Here is a 17,519-nt window from a genome sequence, read left to right on the forward strand (position 1 = left end):
GGCTGCCTGATAAGCCCTGAAGCAAGAAGCTTTTAATTTTTCTTTCTCCGCAGGTGTCTGAAGACCTAGAAAAAAATGCACCGGAAATGGGATTCTTTTTTTAAAAAACATCAGGACTCGTGCAATTCCAAGGAGGCGCCGCGAGGTGGCGGTATAGGGAGAGGCAAAAAAGCCTCATGCCCAAGGCCTCTCTTGACAGACAGACGCGCCGGCGAGTCGCGGAAGAAGAAGCGGACACGTGGGACGCCGTACGGTGGCGCGGAGGATGTCGCCGGGGTTTTAGCAGCGAGCGAGTCTAGAAGGGCTTCGGGAGCTGCGTGGAGAATCGTTTCTGTAATCCGACTCCCGGAGTCCCGAGGAGGGGGACCCTTGCAGCCGTCACCATGGTGAAGGAGCAGTTCCGGGAGACGGATGTGGCCAAGAAAATGTAAGATGGAGCAAGAATGGCCAGAGGGAGGAGAAATAAGGGGTTGAGGGGGCCTAGAAGGTCAGGTGTCCCGGGTCTGGCAGCGTGAGAGGTCAGGGACTATTAGGAGAGGAGGGCCAGGGATCAGCAGAAGAGGTAACCAAGGCTTAGAAGTAGCTGGGTAGGTCAAAGAGTAGTGATCAGGCAGAGAGGAGTTCAGTGCCGGAGGGGTGGCGGACCAGGGAGTGTCTACGCTTAGGCAGAGAAGTTGGGATGTGGCGTGGGTCTTGGCGATGCGGGGTCTGTAGGCCTAAGTTTGAGTTCTCCCAGGGTTGAAAGATGACCACCTTTTAGCGACACTCGTCAGCTGCTGCATGGAGAGCGCTCCGGAGCCAAGACTGTCTAATTCGGGTTTTACCATAGAGCGCCTGACACAGAGGCCGTATTTGCTGACCAACAGGATGGGGCTGCCAGCTAGAAAGTCGTACCACAGGTAGATGGTCTCAGAAATGAGGCTGCTATTCTGGGCCCTTTCCTCTAGAGCTTATTAATCAGGCCAGAGCCCCTCAGAGTTTCCAGTACAAAAAAGAAATCTTATGACATCAGTGGTTCTTGCAGCAGACACTTACTAAGGAGGGTCCTGTGTAGCTTGTGTTAGGCCCAGTGTATTCATATGACGTGAATAAGACCTTTGTTGCCTAATCTAATTGGAGAAGGTAGAGGAGTCAATGTTGGGTGTGATAAATACAAAGTAAGGGAAGCATAAATAGGGTAATTAAGATTATATCAGGTAATAAGATTGTATAGGTGATTAAGGTAATATTCATATCACACACAAGTAAAATTTTGCTGAAGATCATTCAGAAGTGGCTGCAGCAGTATATTGACAGGGAACTTTGAGAAATTCAAGCTAGATTCAGAAGTGGATGTGGAATTAAGGGTATCATTGCTGATGTCAGATGGATCCTGGCTGAAAGCAGAGACTACCAGAAAGATGTTTACCTGTGTTTTATTGATCATACAAAGGCATTCAACTACGTGGATCATAACAAATTACGTGAAAAATGGGAATTCCAGAACAATTAATTGTGCTCATGCAGAACCTGTAGATAGATCAGGAGGCAGTCATTCAAACAGAACAAGGGGATACTGTGTGGTCTAAAGTCAGGAAAGGTGTGCGTCAGGGTTGTATGCTTTCACTAAACTTATTCAGTCTGTTTGCTAAGCACATAATCCGAGAAGTTAGACTGTATGAAGAAGAATGTAGCATCAGGATTGAAGACTTATTAACAACCTGAAATATGCAGATGACACAATCTTGCTCTCTTAAGGTGAAGAGGACTTGAAGTACTTACTGATGAAGATCAAAGACCACAGCCTTCAGTATGGATTACACCTCAACATAAAGAAAACAAAAATCCTCACAACTGGGCCAATAAGCAACATGATGACAAATGGAGAAAAGATTGAAGTAGTCAAGGATTTCATTTCACTTGGGTACACAATCAATACCCATGGAAGCAGCAGTCAGGAAATCAAAAGACACATTGCATTGGGCAAATCTGCTGCAAAAGACCTCTTTAAAGTGTTAAAAAGCAAAGACATCACCTTGAAGACTAAGGTGCATCTGACCCAAGCCACGGTGGTTTCAGTCGCCTCCTATGCGTGCGAAAGCTGGACGATGAATAAGGGAGACTGAAGAAGAACTGACGCCTTCAAATTGTGGTCTTGGGGAAGAATATTGAATATACCATGGACTGCCAAAAGAATGGAGAAATCTGTCTTGGAAGTACAACCAGAATGCTCCTTAGAAGCAAGGATAGCGAGACTATGTCTGATAGACTTTGAACGTGTTATCAGGAGGGATCAGTCCCTGGAGAAGGACCTCATGCTTGGTAAAGTAGAGAGTCAGGGAAAAAGAGGAAGACCCTCAACGAGATGGATTGACACGGGCTGCAACAGTAGGCTCAAGCATAACAACGATTGTGATGGCGCAGGACCAAGCAATGTTTCGTTCTGTCGTACATAGGGTTGCTGTGAGTCAGAACTGACTCGACGGCACCTAACAACAACAACAACAAGGTAGGCATAGGGAGTTCTGAGTGCACCTAATGGCAAGGGTGCCCAGGCAGAAGGAGGCAGACTGGAGGGGGAGAGGAGGGTGGGTGATGAGAGCTGTCGAAGAAAAAATTGTACTGGAAATGTTAAAAGATGACTTTTATTCTAAAGGAAGTTGCAAGGGAGGGGAACGGAATAAGGGACGGCAGGAAGACGCACTGTAATGAGAGGAGGGAGACGCCAGAACCATCTGTACTCCAGCTCCACTGAGACACAAGACTGCATGCTTTTTCAAAGGAAGTTGGGGTGGGGGGCTGGGTGAGTGATGTACCAAGGTTGCAATTTAGGTCTAGTTTGCTTGGAATGTTATCCTATTTTTATGATAAGGCCATCTGGATCCTGGGAGACCTTGGAGTAAGCAGAGGGGGAAATAAGGAAGGGGAAACTGAAGTTATTCAAACAGTAAATCCTTAAGTTATGGTCAGCTCCTTGCAGTAAGCCCTGTGGTTTTCCAGAACATAAAAGGGTGAGGGGATTTCTTTAACAAGAGGCTCAGGTAAAATTCAGCTTTTATCAGAAAGAAGCAGGAGACTTGAAGGAGTTAAGGAGTCATCTTGCAGATAGTGAGGAGCCTTTGAAGGGTTTTAAGCAGGGGAGTGTCTGAGTTCTTCTGGAAAATCTTTTTATTCTAGGGGAACAGGATTAGAGGGAGGGAGATCTCAGAAGCCATTGCAGGGATCCAGGCAGGGGATGATGGTGGCCTGCATAAGGGAGGCGGAGTCGTTGGGAAGAAGTGTATCTCAGAGAGTGGAGGATGTAACATTGGCAGGGTTGGTAGGATGAAGGTAAGGGAGAAATTAGATTGCTATGTGGTGTTTCTTGCTTGAGCAGGTGTGTCAGTGTTGCCATTCACTGGAGTGGGGGTCGTGCATCTTACTTGGATGAATTCAGTGGCCTCCCAGGTGGTCTCTCCAAATCTACCCTGGCTCACTGTGCTAGCTAGCCCCAACCCCCAGCCCCATTCACACATAATCCACTCTCACAAAACAGCCAAAGTGATTCTGTTAATATGCAGATTAGGTCCATGTCACCTCACCTAAAAATCCTCAAGCAGCTTCCCCTTGCACTGACGTTTAAATTCCTTACCAGGGTTCCCAAGCCTTACAGGATCTGGCCCCTGCTATCTCACCGACTTCGTCTTGCACCACTAACCTTCTAGGCTCCAGCCAGATTGGTTTCATTTGGTCCTTAAAAACACCAAGCTTGTGCCGGCCCTAGGACCCTTGTCCTACTCATTCTCTCTACTTCAAACGTTCTTCCTGCTGGTTGTCTCGGGGCTGGCTTACTCTTATTCCAAATTTCACTTTAAATGTCAGTTTTACAGAGAAGCCTTCTGACCACAAAATATTCAGTAGTTTCCTCAGATTCTTTTTACAACCATGTCTTAGTTATGTAGTGCTGGTATAACAAATACCACAAGTAGGTGGCTTTAATGAACAGAAATTTATTTTCTCAAACTTTAGGAGGCTGGAAGTTCGAACTCAGGGTGCCATCTCTAGGGGAAGGCTCACTTGGTCCGCTCTGGGTCGCTCTGAGTCAGAATTGACTCAGCGGCAGTGGGTTTGGCAATGGGATACGGGTTAGAGGAGCCCTGGTGGTGCAGTGGTTAAGCGCTTGGCGGCTAACTGAAAGGTCTGTGGTTCAAACCCACCAGCTGCTCCTCGGGAGAAAGATGCGGCAGTCTGCTTCCATAAAGATTATAAACCAAAACCACACCCACTGCCATCGAGTAGAGTCCGACTCATAGCGACTCTGTAGGACAGAGTAGAACTGCCCCATAGGGTTTCTGAGGCTGAAATTTTTATGGAAGCCAACTGTCAGCCACATCTTTCTCCTGCAATGCAGCTGGCGGGTGTGAACTGCCGATCTTCTGAGCGCCTAGCAAAGCACTTGCACCGCTGTGCCACCAAGGCTCCTTCCATAAAGACTACAGCCTTGGAAACCCTATGGGGCAGTGTTCTGTATAGGGTCGCTATGAGTTGGAATCAAATTGACAGCAGTGGGTTTGGTATAGGGGTTAAGATTTACAACATGTATTTGTGGGGGCACGATTTAATCCATAATTTACACCTCATCTCTTTTTAATTCTCTGAATGACACTGGTCATTCACTTTTATGTATCTGTTTGTTTGCTGTCTATTGTCCCCACCCTGAACCATGTACTCCATGATGGCAGGGACCTTGTCTGTCTCATCTAATCAGTTATACCTACGATGATGCCTGGCACATAGTAAACACCCAGTATTTGTTGGAAGAATGAATGTACAGATTTGGGTTCTGAAGATTGGCTGTTCGAACCCACCCAGTGGCTACACTGTAGAAAAACCTGGCAATTAGCTTCCGTAAAATATTACAGCCAAGAAAACCCTATGGAGCAGTTCTACTCTGTAACACGTAGGGTTGCCATGAGTCAGATGGATTCAACAGCAGCAGGTTTGGTTTTTGGTTTGGGGTGGTATACTCAAGGGAGCTGTCCAGAAGGAATTGTCTATACAGGTCTCTAGTTGAAGAGAAGTAGCTGGCCTACAGATACAGATTTGAGAGCCATCAACATATAAGCAAGTGATATGATCACTCAGGAAGAATGTGTAGAATAAAAGAGGGCAACGGTTGCAATCCTAGTTAGGGACACCAATATTTAAGGGATGACAGTGGAAGAAGGAGCCCTGGTGGCTTAATGGTTAGGTGCTTAGATGCTAACCAAAATGTCAACTGCTAACTGAAAGGTCAGCCGTTCAAACCCGTCAGTGCCTCCACAGTAGAAAAGACCTGGTGATCTGCTCCCATAAAGATTACAGCCTAGGAAACCCTATGGGGGGAGCTGTTTTAGTCTATCATACAGGGTCGCTTTCAGTCAGATCAACTTGACAGCACACAACAAGAAGTAGAAGAGACCGGCAAGAGGGGGAAGAAAACAGAGTGTATGGTGTCACCAAATCCAAGAAAAAGTATTTCAAGACGGGGAGGAGGGTGTTTAATTGCCAATGCTGCAAAGAGGTAAAATGAAACAAGTTCTCACTGGATTTAGGAACAGGAGGTCATCTTGGTGACCTTGGAGAGTGCCATTCATCTGACGGTCACAGTGAAAACCAGATTCAAGTAGGCTAAAGGGATATTGGTGAAGGAAAACAGGAGAAGTTTGAGTATATTTAGTGCTGGTAGGGAAGAGCCTGCAGAGAGTTGGAAGGATAAGTTTGGTTATGGTGGACCATGTATGTAATCAGTTTTTATTTTTTTGCTGTTGTTGAGAATATGCAGCAAAACATCCACCAGTTCAGTTTCTACATGTATTATTTAATGACATTGACTCTCACTCTCCTTTTCAGAGGTTTCTTCCCCCATTAACATAAATTCACTGTCCTCTAAGGTTCCTGTCCAATCTTTCCAGTTGTCATCTTGATCACATATAGATAGTTCTTAAAAGAGCACAATGCTCAAGGCAGACCTTTTAAGCTAGTTAAGCTAAACTATTGTTTGGTTTTAAGAAGACTTCAGGGGATATTTTTGGTTTAAGGTTTAAAGATTATCTCAGGGCAGTAACTGCAGGTGTTCATCCAACCTTCATGGCTCCAGGAAGTCTGGAGTCCATGAGAATTTAAAATTCTGTTCTACATTTTCCCCCTTTTGATCAGGATTCTTATATGGAATTGTTGATCAAAATGTTCAGTAATGGTAGCCAGGCACCATCCAATTTTTCTGGTCTCATGGCAAAGGGGGCAGTTGTCCATGGAGGCAATTAGCCACACATTTCCATGTTCTTCTATTCCTGATTCTCCTTCTTCCTCTATTGTTCCAACTGAATAGAGACCAATTCTGCCCTGCATGACCACTTGCAAGCTTTTAAGACCCCAGGCACTGCACACCAAACTAGAAGATAGAACAGAAGCACTAAACAAGTTATTAGGCCAATTAACTGGGATATCCCATGAAACCATGACCCTAAACCTCCAAACCAGAGAACCAGCTCTCATGAGGTTTTTGGTTGTACATAAGCATCCTCAGCAGCTTACTCTTTTTGTTTTCATTGTTGTAAATATATCTATCACACAACTTTTGCCAATTCAACTTTTTCTAGGTGATAACTTATTGACAGCAATTACAATAATCGGCTGTGTAACCCCACCCTGAATCAATGTGATATTTCCATCACCGTTAACTCCCCCTTTCTCTTTCCCTGCCACCCCTGGTAACCACTAATAAACTTTGTTCTCTATACGTTTGCCTTTTCTTGTCTTTTTATATAAGTGAGGTAATACAATATTTGATGTTTTGTGATTGGTTTATTTCACTCAGCATAATGTCTTTCAGCTCCATCTGTATTGTAGCATGTATCAAGACTTCATTTCTCCCACTGGCTGAATAGTAGTCCATTGTATGTGTGTACAACATTTTGTTTATCCAGTCATCTGTTGATGAGCATTTAGGTTGTCCACCTTTTGGTATTGTGAATAGTGCTGCAGTAAACATTGGTATACAAGTCTCAGTTCGAGTCTCTGCTTTCGAGTCTTTTGAAGAAATATCTGTTGAAGTCCTTTGCTCATTTTTTGATTGTGTTGTTTGTCTTTTTGTTGTTGAGTTGTAGGAGTTCTTTATATATTCTGAATATTAGGCCCTTATCAGATATACAGGCAGTCCCCAGTTTATGAACATCCGACTTACAGACAGCTCGCACTTAAGAACAGACTACCATAAAGCCTGTTGTATTAAAAATTTGAGTTAAATGCATGTGGTGATTCGTAAAAATGAACACAGGCACTACTTTGTGACGCTCATGAAAACATCGCACGGTTTGGAAGTGTTTCTTAAGTGTTTTATGTGCATAGAAAGGTAAGATACATACTATATACGAAGACAAGCATTGACTGACACTACCCAAGAACCGTATGTGCCTCTTCTGACTTACCTACAAATTCAACTTAAAGACGGACTTAGAAATGGATCTCGTTGGTAACCCAAGGACTGCCTGTATGGGTGAGGGCCTTGGTGGTTCCCCGGTAAAATTCTCCACTTCCATGCAGGAGGTCCGGAATCAGCTATTAGCCAGTGCACCTCATGGACAGGCACTACCTGTCTGTCACTGGTGGCTTGCGTGTTGCTATGATGTTGAACAGGTTTCAGTAGAGCTTTCAGACTAAGACGCTGTAAAATGGTAGTAGTACATCAGAGCCTGTCTAACTTCAGGGGGGATAATAACCTGGATCAGCACAAAGCTGATTCCGGTGAGGTGGAGGTCAGACATACCTCCACTCTCCAACTTTATTACCAATTCTAACACCAGCCGTCCCTCCAACAGCACTCTCTACTTTTCTTCTGGGTTTGATAATTCGTTGCAATAGCCATACACAACTCACCAACCATAATTACAGTTAAGTGGTTTATTAAGGAAGTAACAGTACCACTTACGATCAGGATCAGGAAGCATGTAGGCAAGGTCTGGAAGGCTCCCTTGTGGAGGAGAGCACATCCTTCTCTTCAGTGCAGAGCAGCTCTCTCAGCTCCTCTCAGCCATGCAAGCAAGCAGGCCCTTCTCTCTGCCATGCACACCCCGTCTTGGCCGTGCTGGCCTCTTTTCAGCCCCCTCAAGACAGGCCTACTTTTGGCCCCCTCACGATAGGCATCTCTGCCATCGGTCTCCCCAGTGCTAACTGACCCAGCACATAGCCAGTCTAGCAGTTTTGTTCAGCTCTCTTAGCTGCATTCCTAGCAGCAGATTTCTGCTGTCACTACTGATTTTGCCTCTGGGCCCCTTCTGGGTCTGTGGCCACCAGCTGCATCACAGGGTCCCTTCCAGGCATCTTGCTGTCTTCAGTGTTACAGCCCTTTATCTGTATTAGAGCTCTTTTAGGAGGTTCCTTGCTTCCTCTCTCTCTGTGTCTTCTCTCTTCTTGCCTCTCTTGCCTTTTTTCCTGCTTCCTTTTTCCTTCTTCTTCTGTCTACTGACCTCTACCGCGTTGGCTGCATATTTAAGCAAACTCTTTGTCAATTTTACAGCATGGCCCTCCCACTGGGCCATGAATTGACCAATCCCCTCTCAATAGGCCACTGTTACTTCATTTGCATAGTAGGCTATAGTCACTTCATTTGTACACTTAAGTATATAGACCAGTCCCTGCAAGGTGTGTAAAATAGACCAGTCACAGGGCAGGCTGCTGTCCAGAGCCAGCAAAAAGTATCAAATCACAAGTTGTTTACAGCTGACCCAGGAAATGTCAGTCAACCTGGACAAAAGTGGCAAACCCCCTGGGATAGAAAACTAGGGCAAAGGTAACTCCTCAAGGCGTAGCGGGGATATCTCTCAAGCTGTTTTTCCAAAGAGCCAAGGCAAAAGGAACTCATTTCGCCACAGATGTACTCGGAAGAAAGGCCTGATAATTTACTTCCAAAAATCATCCAGTGAAAACCCTATGTATCACAAGGGTCCAGTGTGCAACCAGTCGTGGGGATGATGTGGGACCAGACATGTTTCATTAAGTTGTACACAGGGTCACCATGAGTTGCATGCCAACTCAGTAGCAGCTAACAACAGATAAATAATTTGCAGATATTTTCTTGTTTTATAGATTGTTTTTTTTCACTTTATTGATAGTGTCCTTTGATGCCCAGAAGTTTTTAATTTTGATGAAGTCCAATATATCTGTTTTGTCTTTTATTGTTCATGCTTTTGGTGTCATATCTAAGAATCCATTGCCAAATCCAAGGTCATGATGATTGACCACTATGTTTCCTTATAGAAGTTTTATGGTTTTAGCTCTTTTGTTTAGGTCATTGATCCATTTTGAGTTAGTTTCTGTAGATGGTGAAGGTGGAGGTTGATGATGATTTTGATGTAATTGCTCCCCTTTCTTTCTGTTCCAGAAGCCACATCTGTTTTGGCATGAAGTCCCCTGAGGAGATGCGCCAGCAGGCGCACATCCAGGTTGTGAGTAAGAACTTGTACAGCCAGGACAACAACCATGCCCCCTTGCTGTATGGGGTGCTGGACCACAGGATGGTAAGACCCCTCTGCTGCACCTCCCTCCCAGGTCCAATGTTTTGACTTGCTAATAAAACTGGGGAGGGCCTTACTTCCCCTGTGTTTCTCAGACCCAGTCAGAGACTCCAGCCTTCAGTCTGCCGCATGTAAATATGTTGCAGCTTCCTAGTTGATTCAGAGCCACTTTCACAGATGTGAGGTCTGGTCCCACTTTCCTTTCCAGTGGGTTGATTATTGGATGTGCTTTTATCCAAAGGGTACAAGTGAGAAGGATCGTCCTTGTGAAACCTGTGGAAAGAACTTGGCCGACTGTCTGGGCCACTATGGATATGTTGACTTGGAATTGCCTTGTTTTCACGTGGGGTACTTCAGAGCAGTTATAGGCATCTTACAGGTGAGCACTCGTGTGTCAGTCTCCAAGGCGTAAATTGTAGAGTTAGGTTGGGGAAATTAGGGAGAGCTTAGGGATTGTGAGTGGTGGGGAATACAACTAGGGAAGATTTTTATACTAAATACATAATATTTTTATCTTGCACTGTATTAAAGTGCTAAAGGATTGTTTATTCCTTTATTTTCCTGGAGAAGGTGATAACGTGTGTGTGTGTATTTGTACGTATATATGTGTGTGTATATATATGTACTAGAAGATATTCTATATATATTTTTAAAAATATTCAAACAGTATGGAACAGCACAAATTAAAAAATGAAAGTTAACAAAACTCCTTGCACCCAGTATGACTACTGCCAGTGTTGTGGTGAACGTTGGCCACCTCTCAGCGTGTCTGTGTGTACGTCTGTGTCTGCCACCGTTCAGTGTCCTGGACAAGGGGGTGGCATTTTACAAAGAAAAGAGTTGTTCTTCATCACTCATCCTCTTACGCGTTCTGTTTAATTTTTAAAAGATGATCTGCAAAACCTGCTGCCACATCATGCTGTCCCAGGAGGAGAAGAAGCAGTTTCTGGATTATCTGAAGAGGCCAGGCCTGACCTACCTTCAGAAGCGAGGCCTAAAGAAGAAGATCTCTGATAAGTGCCGGAAAAAAACCATTTGCCATCACTGTGGTGCTTTTAACGGTGAGAGAGGCGTGTGGACGGTTTCGTGGTGGCCTTTGCACCAGCTCTCCGCTGCCTGCTCTGCTGGCTTTGTGTGCTTTCTCAGGGCAGCATTTTCCCTGTACGTCAGGGTGCAGAGCCTGGCAGCTGGCGCACCGTTAGCAGCTGTCCTTCTCATCTTTCATGGCTGTAACGTTTTCAGTTGTTTCACTAACCAGATTACAACCTCCAGCCAGCCTAAGAACCTAATTTGGAAACATAATTACCTTTGTTCTGTCTAAATAAATTAACTCTTATAGGTACTGTAAAGAAATGTGGATTACTGAAGATAATTCACGAGAAATACAAGACCAACAAAAAAATGGTGGATCCAGTTGTGTCAAATTTCCTTCAGTCTTTTGAAACAGCCATTGAACATAACAAAGAAGTAGAACCACTGCTGGGAAGGGCCCAGGTGAGCCTGAAATGCACACCCACCCTCTCCCTGCCTCCCCTGTTGTCTTAGTTACCTAGTGCTGCTGTAACAGAAATACCACAGGTGGGTGGTTTAAAGAGCAGAAATTTATTTTCTCACAGTTCAGGAGGCTGAAAGTCCTCCTTGAGGGCAGTGGCTCTGGGAGAAGATCCTTGTCTCAGCTTCTGTAGCCCCAGTGTTCCTCGGGTCCTTGGTTATCTTCATCTGGCATCTGTCTTCTCTTATTTGTGCTTGCTTGTCTGTCCAGTCTCCTTTTTATAAGTCATAAGTGATTAGGTTTAGGGCACACCCTACACTGATGTGGCCCCACTAACATAGCAGAAAACCCTGTTCCCAAATGGGATTACGTTGACAAGTATAGGGGTTAGGATTCCAACACATATTTTGGGGAGACACAGTTCAGTCCGTAACACCCGTACATCACACACACTCTCTCTCACTTTCACACTCATGTCTCCCTCACCTTTGTTCAGAATGAAGAGTCCAATTAAGTTAGCAGAAAAGTTCAGTTACTAAGTTAGCGGTTAAGCTACGAATTCACATAAAGGAACACTTGCGTGACAAGTCTTTATCTGGCACTTAACTTTAACAGCACATTTTTAATCATATAGGTAACGTGATATGTTTTCATTGAAAAAGATTTTAAAATTACAAATGTACACAGCATAAACTGAGAGATCTGTTCCCTCACGGACGATGAGGTGCAGGGAGATTTAGAGAACTCACCTTATGGCCATTAGTTTATTTTAATTGATCAGACTTAACTAACAGAATTTTCTGAAGAGTCTTGTTTTTTCTTACTCTGGATTTGATTAGTGCTTAACCCTCATAGTATTGTCTAGTTGTCGTTAGGTGCCATCAAGTCGGTTCCAACTCATAGCAACCCCTATATAACAATGGAACGAAACGCTGCCCAGTCCTGTGCTATCCTCACAGTAGTTGCTATGTTTCAGCCCATTGTTGCAATCACTGTGTTAATCCATCTTATCGAGGGTCTTCCGCTTTTTCGCCGACCCTCTACCTTACCGAACATGATGTCCTTCTCCAGGTACTTGTCCGTTCTGATTACATGTCCAAAGTATGTGAGACAAAGTCTCGCCATCCTCGCTTCCAAGAGCATTCTGCTGTAATTCTTCCAAGACACATTTGTTCCTTCTTCTGGCAGTCCATGGTATATTCAGTATTCTTTGCCAACACGATAATTCAAAGGCTTCAATTCTTCTTTGGTCTTCCTTATTCGTTGGCCAGCTTTCTCATGCATATGAGGCGATTGAAAATACCAGGGCTTGGGTCAGGCGCACCTTAGTCCTTAAAGTGATGTCTTTGCTTTTTAACACTTTAAAAGGTCTTTTGCAGCAGATTTGCCCAATGCAATACATCATTTGATTTCTTGACTGTTGGCTTCCACGGGCGTTGATTGTGGATCCAAGTAAAATTAAATCCTTGGCAACTTCAGTCGTTTCTTCGTTTATCAGGATGTTGCTTATTGGTCCAGTTGTGAGGATTTTTGTTTTCTTTATGTTGAGTTGTAATCCATATTGAAGGCTGTGGTCTTTGATCTTCATCAGTAAGTGCTTCAAGTCCTCTTAACTTTCAGCGAGCAAGGTTGTGTCGTCTGCATATCACAGGTTGTTAATGAGTCTTCCTCCAATCCTGATGCTACGTTCTTCATGTAGTCTAGCTTCTCGGATTATTTTTTCAGCATATAGATTGAATAAGTGGTGAAAGGATGCAAGCCTGACACACACCTTTCCTGACTTTAAACCACACAGTATCCCCTTGTTATGTTTGAACAACTGCCTCTTGATCTAGGTACAGGTTCCGCGTGAGCACGATGAATTGTTCTGGAATTCCCATTCTTCGCAATATTATCCATAATTCGTTGTAATCCGCACAGTCAAATGCCTTTGCATATTCAGTGAAACACAGGTAAAAGTCTTTCTGATATTCTCTCCTTTTAAAGTTGATAGTATATGAAACTAACAAGCTATGTGAGCAGCTGCTGAGTAACTAACCTCCACTGGACCCGTGAGGGAGCATCGGGAACTGCGGACAATGGGTCTGCTCTCAAGGGTCATACAGCCTACGTGTGAAAAGGAAGCTAATGTTACAGGGCAGAGTGCTGCCTGACACACAAATGGCAAGGACAGTAAGTTCAGTGGGGAATTAGGAGGAGGGAGATGTCACTTTGGACTTAGTGGTTAGTGAAGACTATGAGGAAAGATAATGGCCTTTAAATTTTAAAGATCTATTCTTTAAACTAGAGTAGAGTTTGAAGAGTCAAGGGCAGTAAGCTAGGCATGTCCAGGGTTATGTAGTATATAGGGTCATTCTGAAATGGAGGGTCTGTTTGAAAGGCCAAGAGAGCACTAATAATTACAGCTTACATTTAGTGCTTGCCGTTACGTGCAGGCGGTGTCCTAAGTGCCTCACGTGAACCGTTATTATAGGGGAAGCTGAGGCACAGGCTGAGAGGTAGATTCTGTCCCACCACAGCTGTGCAAGTGAGGAGCTCTCCAAGGTAGTGGCTTGTGCAGGAGTGGGGCCGGAAGCCCAGGAGGCAGCCTGGTTAGTAAACCTGCTTTCTTGTCCTTATTTGCATCTCTTCCCTCCAGTCATACTGTTTTGGTTCTAGATTAGTATCTTTGACTTCCTACCACCGTCACTTTTACAGGACTGCTTCTCTGTCTCAGCAGACTCAGCAGTAGCAGGGCCTGGGAGGCCTGTTTCTTTGAAAAGTTTCCTAAAGGATGTGGCCCAGGAGATATCCCCTTCCCATGTAAGGGTCCCTTCTCTGGCACATCAAGCTTGGCTCTCAGAGCATTCCCCAATTGCCACCTGTCAGGCCCACCCTACTTTTCCCAAGTTGACATCCTAGAGGTTAATTACCAGCATCCATGAAAATGGCATAGAACCAAGCCGTGTTTCATTCGGTTATACATAAGGTTGCCATGAGTTGGAGACGACTCAGCAACAACTAACAACCACAGCAGCAGGGTACTGGTGAAGAGCCTTGGCTTTGGAATCGAACAGATTAGAGCCCAGCTCTGCCACTTACTAGCTCTGTGACTTTGACCTAACCTTCAGTCTCCTCATCTATTTAGCAGGGACTACAGGATTGTCTGCTTTAGGACTCTTGTGAGGATTGAGAGATGGATTCCAGGTCAAGGGCTCAGCACAGTCCCTGGCACATAGCAAGTGCTTAGTGCATGTTACCCAGTTATAATAGTATTTGTCACTGCTGCTGACACCCCTATAATAATAATATCATAGATGAGGCGTCAGCCCACTTCTCTGCTTGTCTGCTCCGTTCATAGTGTTCCGCCCGTCTTCTCACCAAAATTCCACCTATCCCTTAACTTCTTCCATGAAGCCGCCTCTGATATCTGGACACACCCCCTTTGGTCTTACCCTCCCCTGAATCACAAGTATATTCTTCATACCACATGTAACACTTGATCACATCACTTGTGTTCTGTCTTGTATTTTTGCTTGTTTCTTCTTAAGATTAGTCTGACAAGATCCATTTTCTTTGATAATTTTTGATGCCTGTCACAGTGGTTGGAGCAGCGGCAGATCCTTTGTAATCATCACCTCATCCTGGTCCTTCCTACACCACCTGGGGAGAGGGCCAAAACATGAATTCACCACTTGCCTCCTCCCGAGCCCCTCATTCACATCAGTGAATAAAATGTCAGGGAACGCCTTCGCATTTCACGGAAAGGGACGGCATGCAAACAAGTGGTCATGTTGCCCCAGTGTGCATCACAGTGTCTCAGGGTAGCCCATGGTTCTGACATTTTCCCCTGCCCATTACTTTTCAGGCACTTGGAACCCCATACCTTCACGGGCAGCACACCACGACTGAGTTAGGAGACACCCTAGAGCAGTGGTTTTTAACCTATTCTGGGCATAGACCCTCCCCTACCCCCGTTAGGAATTGGACAAAAACTGTGAACTCTGTCCCCTGAAGACTAATGTGTGCTTACACCCAACTTTAATACAAACCCAGGGGTTTGTGGGCCTACAGACATGAGTTCCTCTGTAGAGATCATGAGTCCTGTCTCCCTTACCAGGTGGAAATGCCTCCCACTGTGTCACGATGTCCCCAGCAGACTGAGTGACCAACTGTCCTGGCTGGCACCCTTCCAGTCACAGCTATGTCACCACTGGCTGAGGCAGCACACTCTATCACCAGAGAGCCCCAGTTAGAATATTCTTCCTTGGGCACACTGAACCCCCTCCGTACTGCCTCTCCAGCCCCGGGATTCTGTTTTCTAGTGTGTAACAGGATATGTCAGCAGACTCTTCCATGTGCCTCTTGGTAGGCAGTCATTCTGTCCCTCTTCAATTTTCTTTCTCATACTAAGCAGCCCCTTTATTTACCCGCTGTTGCTAAGAGATGGTTTCCAGACCCTTGCCAATCCTCATGCCCTCCGAATGTCCTTCAGTTCCATGATGTTCTTGGCCAGTACTGACTGGTACTGCTGGTGAGGTCTGGTCTTTGTATCGTCCCTAGAATTCTTCTAATACAGTCCTAGATTTATACCTGACTGCCTCAGCTGGTAGTGAGGGGCCCATGGCTAGAAGACAGGGATGTTGTGGGAGGGAATTCTGCCCTGGGCGAGGACCTTGAGTATAAGGCCTGTCTCGGGCGATTCCTTCCATCTCCCCAACTACATGCCTGCAGAGCGGGCCACAGTAACCTTCTCTTGCTTCAGTGTTCTCAGTGCTTCATTACGCTTCTGATTAAGTTATGCGCTGCACATTCGGCTTGTAACATGTACTCTCAGTCACACAGTCTTAGATCCCAAGGAGATTTCATAAACAGGTATAAGACACAGCTGACCATTCTTACATCTCTCTGGAAATTTGCATAGTTCCCATAATATGATTAAGTGGTTACAGCATAGCACTTTTATTGAATGAAGTTATTAAAAAGGCAATATAAGCTTATTACAGAAAAATATAAAAAGAGAAGCAAAATGATTATAGCTCTACTCACCTGAAGAGAGTTCTGTTAACACCTTGGTGACCTCTTCTGTTTTCTGCAGATGTATATTTGCCCCCAACGTGAGATGATATACACATGCTTATTTCTCGTGCCAACACTTGTGAACACTTTTCCATGTTAATAGCTACATTTCTTCTGTGATGCCATTTTTCAGTAGCTTCATAGTTTTCCATATAAATCTGCCATGATTTATTTAGCCTATAATTTATTAGATTGTTTCCAACTTTTCACAGTTAAAAACAACTTTAGTGAATATTCTTGTAGCTGAATCTTTGTGTTCATTTCTAAAAGTATACCTTTTGGGATAATTATGAGAAGTGAAATAATTGGCTTAAATAATTGGAATTAGGGGCATGCACTTTTTTTTTTTTTTTAATTGTACTTCAGGTGAAGGCTTACAGAACAAATAGTTTCTCATGAAACAGTAGTACACATATTGTTTTATGACATTGGTTAACAACCCCACAACATGTCAACCCTCTCCCTTCTCAACCTTTTTTTTTTTTGGAAAATATACCTAGCTAAAGATACACCGTTTCAAAAATTTCTACATGCACAGTTCAGTGACATTGACTACGCTTTTCCAGTTGTGGGGCATGCACATTTTTAAGGCTCTTACAACATAGCATGTTACCAACAAACATTTCTGCCTTCACTTACACTTATTTTAAGTTAAATGACAGGTTAGAAAACATGAAGTAAACCTTTGCTCAAGCTATGAAAAATTAGTATAACGTCTCCATTCCTTCCTTTCCTTCTTTCCGCAGGAAAACTTGAATCCCTTAGTAGTTCTGAATTTATTTAAACGAATCCCTGCTGAAGATGTTCCTCTACTTCTAATGAACCCGGAAGCTGGAAAACCCTCCGATTTGATTCTCACGCGACTTTTGGTGCCCCCTTTGTGTATCAGACCCTCTGTTGTGAGCGATTTGAAGTCTGGCACCAATGAAGATGATCTGACAATGAAATTGACAGAAATCATTTTCCTAAATGATGTCATTAAAAAGGTCAGTGCTTTCCATTAGTGTTTCCAAGGCTATAAGTTTTGGAGTGTGTCTGTACAAAAATGTCCAGTCAAGAAGATCAAGCTGAGGCTACCGTTACTGAACATTTTGATCAAAGAGTCTATAGAAGAATCCTGATCAAAAGGGGGAAAATATAGAACAGAATTTCTAATTCTCAAGTACTCCAAACTCTGGAACCATGAGGGTTGGATGAACCCGTGAAACTATTGCCCTGAGATAATCTTTAAACCAAAAATACCACCTGAAGCCTTCTTAAAACCAAACAATAGTTTAGCTTAACTAGTAAAAAATGTCTAGCTTTATGCTCTTTTTTCTTTTTTTCATTGTACTTCAGGTGAAGGCTTACAGAACAAATAGTTTCTTATAAAACGGTAGTACACATATTGTTTTATGACATGGGTTAACAACCCCACAACATGTCAACCCTCTCCCTTCTCGACCTTTTTTTTTTTT

At 44.1% G+C, this 17,519-nt stretch overlaps 1 protein-coding gene across 2 annotated transcripts in view; it reads left to right on the forward strand.

Moving 5' to 3' along the window:
- Window positions 1-242: 242 nt before the first annotated feature.
- The window catches only part of POLR3A (RNA polymerase III subunit A), a 74,510-nt gene continuing 57,233 nt past the window's right edge, over window positions 243-17,519 (forward strand). For both annotated transcript variants that reach the window (XM_023737653.1, XM_004383167.2), the window contains exons 1-6: window positions 243-427; window positions 9,380-9,515; window positions 9,754-9,891; window positions 10,402-10,573; window positions 10,852-11,006; window positions 16,809-17,048. In XM_023737653.1, the coding sequence (XP_023593421.1) occupies window positions 384-427; window positions 9,380-9,515; window positions 9,754-9,891; window positions 10,402-10,573; window positions 10,852-11,006; window positions 16,809-17,048 (885 nt within the window). In that variant the 5' untranslated portion in view covers window positions 243-383. The remainder of the gene's footprint in view (window positions 428-9,379; window positions 9,516-9,753; window positions 9,892-10,401; window positions 10,574-10,851; window positions 11,007-16,808; window positions 17,049-17,519) is intronic.

Source organism: Trichechus manatus, unplaced genomic scaffold, assembly GCF_000243295.1.
Source record: "Trichechus manatus latirostris isolate Lorelei unplaced genomic scaffold, TriManLat1.0 scaffold00106, whole genome shotgun sequence".
Lineage (NCBI taxonomy): Eukaryota > Metazoa > Chordata > Mammalia > Sirenia > Trichechidae > Trichechus > Trichechus manatus.